This window comes from Pleurodeles waltl, chromosome 8 (genome assembly GCF_031143425.1).
Source record: "Pleurodeles waltl isolate 20211129_DDA chromosome 8, aPleWal1.hap1.20221129, whole genome shotgun sequence".
NCBI lineage: Eukaryota > Metazoa > Chordata > Amphibia > Caudata > Salamandridae > Pleurodeles > Pleurodeles waltl.
In genome coordinates, this window is record NC_090447.1 from 1,526,174,168 (window position 1) to 1,526,183,893 (window position 9,726).

Below are 9,726 nucleotides of genomic sequence, written 5' to 3' on the forward strand. Positions count from 1 at the left end.
AGCTGTGCCTGTCAGCGTTTTCGTTGACAGGCGCCAGTTATAATGGAATTGTACTTTAAATAGGTACACAAAAGGCACTGACAGTCTTACTTGGTATGTAGAGTCGGACCAATTGAAGTGATACCTTCCAAGGGGTGGAGATGGAGGTGCCCCCTTACCCACCAACTCGTCGCCAGTGATATAATGAAGTTTCCACAATCGTTGCTCAAGTGACAGACTTTATTTCACATCTCCACTGCTTCAATAGTCCTATTCTTCAGACAGCTCCTCTAGTCAGCCTGCTCTCACAGAATCTCAACATTCTATTCTGCCCTCCTGTACCCAACATTCTGGGCATGCCAAGTTAGAGACAGGGGAGCAGGATCTACCATTCCTAATTAAGTGTAATCTAATTCTGTTTACTTATATACTATTACAGCTTTATTCCTATTATTACTTATCCTCTTGTGAAAGTACTACCTATGAACTTTCATACGTTTTGATGAACTATATTACAACACAACCAATTGCTTGAAACTGAACGGTGACAAGACCGAGGTCCCCCTGTACGGTAAGCAATCTTCCATCTGGTCCCCAACCCAGTGTCCTGCTGATTTGGGGGTCATGTCCTTCCCCCAGGTTCTTGGCTAGAAATCGTAGAGTCGCACTCAATGTAGATTCTTCCCTGACCACTCAGGTTAAAGTTACAGTAAGCTGCTTCTCTAATCTAAGAATGCTGTGGAAAGCGTTCACTTGGATACCTGTTTCAGTCTGGAAATCTGTTAACTACGGACTCTTAACCTGACATCTAGACTACTGCAGCGTCCGTTACTGAGGCATGCCAGACTACTTAATTCACAACCTCAAATGTATTTAGCAGCAAGACACATTATGAAATTACTGTCACATTTCTCAACATTTGAAGGACCTTCATTGGCTTGCTATAAACATTTACAACTCTGCTTTCCACCCAAGGCTTTCCATCGCATTGACCCTGAATACCGTAGCAAATTACAAACTTTACCAAACCAAGAGATCTCTCTGTTCAGCCAATCCCTTGCTTATGCAGTAACACGGTGCTGTCGCTCCATATTTGGCAGTCATTCTTTCGTGTTTATTGCTGCAAAGAATTGGAATCTCCTGGCCACATTTATTCAAATCTTGACCAGTTTTTGTTAATGAAAAACATATTAAAAGTTGGCTTTCCCAGCAGCATGCATTACTTATGTTTCAGACTCCCACACTTTTTAGCAAAATCTTCTCTAGCACAGGGCATCCTATCTAGGATATTTGCTTGCTATCTATAAATAAATAAATCTTATAGTTTGACTTTGAAAGACGGAACGTCTGCAAACAATTATTATTTACATTCATGCAATCAAAATAAACTACTTATTCTTGAAATGATATCTCCTTCACTGTGTCTTGAACAGTACTTTTGTGGTGTAATAACAACAATTATTCAGTTTATGGCTTTTCATACTCATCACATGACATGCACTGGCTACTGTATCATCAATAGCAAAACACTACATACAAAAAAATGATTGCACTGTTTAGAAGGGCCATTCTTTCATTTGTAGCACTATCATTTTTTTTTGTTTCACAATTTTTTTATTGAAAATTATAAGCAAAAAATTATAAACAAGAAAACAGCTTTATACTGGGCATTGCACATGAACATAATAAAGGAGCACAACCAGGGAGCAGAACAACAGTAGTAATCCTACCCCAAAAACAATCTGGCCAGGTCGTAAACATTTATCATAGCCTCAGCAAAATTCTGCAGTGTCCTAATGTCACAAGAACTAGGCAATATGAACAAACAGTAGTAAAAGCAGGTGTAGGGTCTTCAGCTTTTGCCATATGCAGGGAGGACCAGACAGTAGTAGGCATCTGGGCGGACCATAGTCGGTGGCACAGGGCAGGGCCCTGTATTTATCCCCATGATCACAGTGTACCCATAGGATCATATGTTTGCCCACCTGGTAGGAAAGATGGTGTGCACCCATAACAGTTCTGGTGTTCTGTGTACAGGCAGAACGCTGCTAAGTGCAGCAGCACAACAGAGAGAGGGTGCAGGTGTCAGAGAAGAAATAATGATCCTGAAACACTGGCATCGTATTGTAGAGACAGAGGTGATCAGCGCACATGCTTGGGGGAAGTGAAGAGATAGGGAGAAGGGGGGCGCAAGTATGGAAGACAAGTATAGGTATAGAGAGAAGGGACCGGGAAAGGAAGAGGGGAGGGAAAAAAAGAAGAAAAGAAGTGGGAAGGAGAATCAGAAAGGAGGAGGAATAGATAGAAATAATAGATGTATAAGTAGACGAGAGAGAGAGAAGAGAGAAAAAGAAAATGAGAGTGAGCGAGTACAGCCGGCAGAGTGGGTGGTGGAGGGGGGGAGGGAGAAAAAAAAGGGGGGTAAGGAAGAGATAGAGGAAGAAGGGGGAGGGTTTAGTCAGTCGCTAGTCGGAGAAAGGGGGCCCATGTGTGCAGGAATATCTCCATCTTATCCTGTAGGGTAGATATGATACGTTCATGGGTAGCAGTTTGGAACATTGCCGACAGCCATTCGTCTTGAGAGGGGGGCGCGACCGAACGCCAGTGCCGGATGATACATAGTTTAGCCACGGTTAGTGCTGTATGCAAGAGGCGAAGCTGTATACGGGACATGCCTTGTACATAAAGAAGGAGAGTGTTTGGGAGAGAGGGCAGTAAGGGCAGAATCTATCTCAGTGTGACCCCGACAGCCTCCCAATATGGTTGTATATTCGGGCATTCACATAGTATATGTAGTAAACCCCAATGGCACCATGTGTGCCACCAGCTCCCCTTTACAGATTCCACTTACCTAGGTGTGGGTCCTGCATTCGCATTCGATTTTTTTTTAGTATATGGCTTGGGCTCCCCCTAGGGTCACTATTGTCTATTGCGCTGTTTTCTATTGCTATTTATGCCTATTTCTGATTACTAGTGTCATATTTAGTGTGACTACTTACCTCCTGTTGGGGGATTGCCTCTCTAGTATTTTTGGTACTGTTACTATAATAAAGACCCTTTATTTGTGTAACACTGAGTGTTTTCTTTCATGTGTGTAAGTGCTGTGTGACTACAGTGGTATTGCATGAGCGGTGCATATCTCCTAGATAAGCCTTTGCTAATCATCACCAGCTACCTCTAGAGAGCTTGGCTTCTAGACACTGCCTTCACTTCACTAACAAGGGAATCCTGCACCTGGTATGAGGTGTAAGTACCCTAGGTACTCACCACACACCCGGCCAGCTTCGAACACATAGTAGCATCTGTTAGTAACACACTAACATTTGTTGGTCTTCCTAACAGTGCCTTGTGGTGAAATGGATAATATCTGGACAGTACCTTAGATGATGAATGTAACAATATCATAAACAGTAAAATAATGCCTACTAATTCTCATTTAGTATCTGAATTTTGGCTTTTGTCATGAGAATTATTCTATTGTTCAGACACTCTTATTGTAAGTTGTTCTATTTTAAACATATTATTTACTGCTTATTCTTTGCTAACATATACATGTGTTGAAGTAGAGATGTATTTAATAATTGGCTTCCTCTGTTATAAGACTTGAGCTGCTCCTCACTGACCCGGCTCAACAAGGTAAAACCTTTTTAATGTTGCTTTGTGCCTTTAAAGAAGGAACCTGGCTTGTCGGTTCAGATAAGAGTGTTTCTATTGAAGCAAAACAATGCTGATTTCGTAAAGATAGTTCCTTTCTCAAGTGGCACAGTGAGCAAAACAATGAACTGAATTGTGGCCCAGATTAATTAACAGTGGCTGAGACAAAGTCTGCATTTACTAAAAGTTATGTAGTTATGGTGTAAAGTGATCACTAATTTCTTTACACCCACAGAAACCAGATTCATGAATACATGAGAAGGGAAATCATGAAGAAAATACCGTAGTTCTGGAAATTAATCCTGTATTCAGGAGAAGCCCACAATGATGGCAAACAGTAAAAAGAAGCTTGACAATGAAGTAGGAGGCATAGACTCTCTTACATAAAGAACCAACAATAACATTCTAGTGGTTTCAAGAATCTGAGGACCCCCATGCCACTAGACCTATAACATCAGAATAAAATACAGTTACACCTGTTAAAACTGGCACAGCACATTAAAGGATACCAAATAACACCATCAGCTGATAACAACCATGCTTTAGTGTTGGTCCATCGTAAGAGCTAATTTGGCTGTACTATATAAACCACCGAAAAAGAGAAGACCTTTCAAGGCAGCGTGAATGTGGGAAGAGTGTTCATCAACCATCACAACTAAGAGTCCACTCACAAACAAAGAAAGAAGAAAAACCTTGTGCTTGGGAAAAGGGATTTAATCACTCTGCAATCCTACACTGCAGCAAAACACACAATCAAAAAACATTTAGTTGGACTGAAGGTAAAAATAATTCTAATGAGCAATCGGTTCTACATAGTGGTTACAGGACTCCTGCAGGACATAAAGCAAACACATGCAGTGAATGTGGAATGAGCCTTGCCCGCTCAGCAGACCTAAAGATCCAACACCAAACAACACAGAACAAAATCATACACCTGTAATGAATGTGGAAAAACCTTCAGTTACTGATAAAATCTAAGTAGCCATCAGTGAGCACATACAAGGGAAAAACCTTACAAATACAGTGAATGTGGAGAGAGTTTTATTCACTTAGTTCATCTAAAAATGCTTGCGCAAACACTCACAGGAGACAAACCATACACATACAGAGAATGTGGAAAAAGCTTCAGCAAACCTAAAGATGTATAAGCAAACACACACAGGGGAAATCCTATACACATATAGCGAATGCAGAAATGGGTTTACTGTGCCATCAGTGAATACATTCAGCACAAAGCCTGTACACGTGTAGTGAATGTAGAAAAAGCTTTGCAGAGCCAGTAATTCTTAAGAGCCATCAGAGAAAACACACAGGGGAAAAACCATTTAAATGCAGTGAATGTGGACAGAGATGTTCTCATTCACCAGTCTTAAAGAGCCACCAGCGAACACACACAATAGAAAAACTACATGCATGTGATAAGCAGTTTGCTCGCTCATCGACATTAACATACCATCAACTAACACACATGGATGAGAAACCATGCAGTTGCATTGAATGTGGCAAAAGCTTTAGTAACTCATACAAGTTAGCGTTGCACAATCAAATACACACAGGTCAAAAACCATGCAGATGCAGCGAAGGTGAAAAGAGCTTTGCTCACTCATCAGCCTTGAAATACCACCAAAGAATGCACTTGGGTGAAAAACAGTACATTTGTACTGAATGTGGCAGGAGCTTTAATGACTCATTTAGACTAAAGTTACATCAGCGAACACACACGGGTGAAAAACCATACACATGCAGTGAATGTGGAAAGTGCTTTGTTCAGTCAGCACACCTAAAGACCCATCAGCAAACACATACAGGAGAAAAACCCTACACATGTAGCAAATGTGGAAAGAGCTTTGCTCACTCATCAACCTTAAAATATCACCAACGAACACACTCAGAAGAAAAACCATACAGCTGCAATGAATGTGGGAAGAATCTAAAGCAATCAACAACCTTAAAATATCACCAACGAATGCACACAGGTGAAAAACTCTACAGTTGCACTGAATGTGACAGGAGCTTTAATAAGTCATTCAATCTAAAATTACATTGGCGAATACACACAGGGGAAAAACCATACACATGCAGTGAATGTGAAAAGAGCTTTTATCAATCAACAACATTAAAATACCACCAACAAATGCACACAGGTGAAAAACTCTACAGTTGCACTGAATGTGGCAAGAGCTTTAATAAGTCATTCAATCTAAAATTACATTGGCGAACTCACACAGGGGAAAAACCATACACGTGCAGTGAATGTGGAAAGAGCTTTCACCAGTCAGGAAACCTAAAGACCCATCAGCGAACACATACAGGAGAAAAACCATTCACATGTAGTGAATGTGGAAAGACCTTTATGCAGTCAGGAGCCTTAAAGATCCATCAACAAACACACACAGAAGAAAAACAATACACCTGCAGTAAACGTGGAAAGAGCGTTCGTCTATTATCGCATCTAAAGACCCATCAGAAAACAAATGAGAAAAACCATACAGTACACAAGCAGTGAATGTGCAACGAGCTTTATTGTATCAGTGAAGCTAAGTACCCTTTATTAAATGCAGGCTGGAAAATAACCATACTTTACAGAGAAGGTGGGAAAATCATCATCCAAAAAAAGATCCAGCTGCGAAAACAGGAATAAAACCGCGCACCTGGAGTAAACATTGAAAGAGCCTTGTTTTCCCAGTGCAGCTCAAGGACCACCTGTGAAAGCATGCAGGAGAAAAAGCGTAGGCCTGCAGTGAATGCAAAAATATTTTAGGGTGGTGGAGCATCGCTGGCCTACTGTGAGCGCAGCAGGCAAGCACAAATACATAAAATGATATAGTCAGTGCAGGGGGCGGGCTGAATCCTGCGAATGCAGGATGACTGCTGGGTCTACAGTACACATGTCAAATTGACCGGGTGTCTTGCAACGGTCAGCCCGGCATGCACACTGTAGACCCAGCAATCCCAGGGCTGTGAAACAGCCAGGGGGTTGCTGGCTAAGGCCCTCAGCCTCAAAATGAGCGCATGAGAGAAGCTCCAGGATTGGTTTGATTTGCATCCCACTGGGGAGGAAGAAAGCCCTTCCTTTTCCTGCTTATAGACACTAGTATCGGGAAAGAGAAGTGCTGCACCAGGTGGGAGCAGTATTAATGGTGAGTTGTGCGCAATCACGACCCACCATATTTTTCTGTTAAAAGCCGCCACTGCACTTTGGGATCAGGAACTCACTCTAGTGGAGGCCAGCAGGGCACAGGCAGGTCCAGTGCCGCAGATCAGCTGGGCAGGTGCAGGGAGACTCTGGAGCTTGTTGTTTCCCTGTAGCTCAGAACAGGAAGTTAGTGAGCTGACCCTTGGAGTTGTTGAGCCTGGACTGAAGGGAGCAGGCCCAGTATTCCTTCTCAGCAAGCAGGATAAGCCTCGAGCAGCAGGGTGATCTTCTTCTGTAGTGTGCACAGGTTCAGGAGTGTATTGAAGAGTTGGGTCTGAGGGTCCAGTATTTATACCTGGTGACCACTTTGAAGTGGGAGAAATTTCTAGAGGTTTCATCCCACAGATGTGTATGGAATTTCTGTACTTCCTGCCCTGGATCCAGATTGACTGTTGTTACAACAGACTTGTGTGAAACCCTAAGTGATTGTCCTGGATCAGAGCATTTGAAGTGCAAGTGTGGTAGTTGTCAGCTGAAACCCCCCAAATTAAGCCAGGATGGCCCAACCTGCGGACACCTAGACCCTCCTCTGTGATACAGTCTGGAAGGAATGCACAAAGGTCATCTGCTAACTATACCTAGTCATGTGACCCAGGAACAGGCTGCGGGTGCCAAATGGTTAAGACAAGAAAATGCCAATTTTCTAAAAGTAGCATTTTCAGAATTGTGACTTAAAATCAGACAATTTAGTTCAATGCACCAGCTCTGAATGTGAAAGACCTTTTATTGTAGCCCCACAGAACACCAACCAATATATATATAAATAAATGGGATGGTAATCCAAATAATTCTTCATTAATTAATTACTCACCCAAGATCACTCAAAACGTGATATGTATTACAAAATATTTATTTTAAAATAGTTATTATAACATGCCGGGATCCAGTGCACATAATATTGCTAACATTATAGAAGATAAGAAAAAGCAGCCAAGCTTTTCAATAACAATGAAAACAGGGAAAAATTGTAACATTGTAGTTTATAGCTCTTGCACCCTCCCTGTGCTATCTCTAAGCACTATGTTAGTTCTAGCAGATGAATACATAATAAATCCTGAGTTTCAAGGGTGGGGCTCATACCTGGACTACAAAGTTTGTTGTATGTTTGGAATAGCTTCTTGGCTATTTCGAGCATGGGCCAAGCACTGGGAGATTGTGTCTGTGAGAGAACACATTCCCGGCACCAGTTTTTAAAGGCAGAATGGAATGCTTCACAGAACCTTGGGAGTCTTGCTGGAGGCTGCTTCGGTCGAGATGGAATCTAGTGCTGTGCTCATCTGGATCTGTGCTTGCAACTTGGGAGAAATTTCTCTCATAACTAAGTGGTCAAGTGACAGTCCTTATATACTATGGATTTTGTTAATGTCTATATCTGAATCATAAGATTTATGACATTCCCGGAATAATTTGTACAATAAATTGTGACTAAAATATCACTGAGTGTGTTTTTGACTGATCTTGCTTATCAGACATATTCATTTACATTTACAGAATAAAGGCACATGCCAGAGATGTGCATTTGATGACATAGTAGTCCATCACTTGTTAAATGAACAATAACTCGTCATCAAACTGAAATGAAAAAGGGGTCTCTGTGCTGAAAAACATGACCCTTGCAACATCCACCCATTTGATAAGAAATATACATTGAAAAACATTCACTATAATGCACAATATCACATGCAAGGAATATAAACAAGGGTTTTATGCGCAGTGAAAAATGAAAGGGAACTAGAGTAATTTGTTCATTTTCTGATTATGGCAGCTGGGTGCAAAAAGAGAAGGAAAAATACAACGAAAGCAAAAAAGTGTAACCAGTCTTATTTAAAACTCTTACTGTTAAAAAAAGAAATAACAGCTAGTTACTTTTGTAGTGATGTCTGTCTTGGACCGGGTTTGGTTCCCCCTGTTTCTTAGCTTTTTATTGTATTGCAGATTTTACATGTTGTACACTTCAGCTGCACCACATTTTAGCAGTCTTACTTTTCACGTACAAGCATGTTGCATGTTTTTTTTCTAGGAAGACAGTGTACATGACGCTTGTTTCTAGTTAGCTTTCATGACACACAATCAGGAACAATCTGTCCAAGGCTACGTACAGAACCTGGGGCCAGATGTAGCAAAAAGCCAATTTGCGAGTTGTAAATTGCGAGTCCCAGCGACTCGCAATTTGCAACTCGCAAATTTGTATGCAGAACGGTGTCTCAGACACCGTCTGCGAGTTGCTATGGGGTCGCAATGACCCACCTCAATAATATTAATGAGTTGGGTCGCAAATTGCGGCCCCATAGCGAGTCTAGACACTCGCAAACATGGAGGCCTGCTGTAGTCAGCAGACCTCCATGTTCGTGACTGCTTTTAAATAAAGCAGTTTTTTTTTTTTTTAAGTGTAGCCCGTTTTCCTTAAAGGAAAACGAGCTGCACTTAAAAAAAAAAACGAAACCTTTAGTTTCGGGTTTTTTTCAGGGCAGGTAGTGGTCCCTTGGACCACTACCTCCCCTGAAAAAATAGTTTTGGGTCCATTCACAAAGAGGAAGGGGTCCCATGGGGACCCCTTCCAATTTGCGAGTGGGTTACCATCCACTTGAAGTGGATGGTAACTGCAACACCATTTGCGACCGCATATGCAGTCGCAAATGGTATTGCATACCTCTCCAAATCGCAAATAGGAAGGGAACACCCCTTCCTATTTGCGATTCTGAAATTCATATTGCGAGTCGGTCCCGACTCGTAATATGCATTTCTGCATAGGAAAATGCGATTTGCGAGTCGCAAACGGCAATTTTTGCCGTTTGCGACTCGCAAATCGTTTCCTGCATCTGGCCCCAGATATCTTAAGTGCTGCGTAGGCGACATCTTCTAACACCAAACCAACGCATTGGTGTCCGAGCTGCACC

General features: G+C 41.8%; 1 protein-coding gene across 1 annotated transcript; it reads left to right on the forward strand.

Moving 5' to 3' along the window:
• The first annotated feature begins 2,174 nt into the window (after positions 1–2,174).
• On the forward strand, positions 2,175–6,139 carry LOC138249628 (oocyte zinc finger protein XlCOF6-like). Its single transcript, XM_069203573.1, has 2 exons — positions 2,175–2,340; positions 4,863–6,139. The coding sequence occupies exons 1-2, from the start codon at positions 2,175–2,177 to the stop codon at positions 6,137–6,139; spliced, it is 1,443 nt and encodes a 480-aa protein (XP_069059674.1).
• The last annotated feature ends 3,587 nt before the right edge of the window (positions 6,140–9,726 follow it).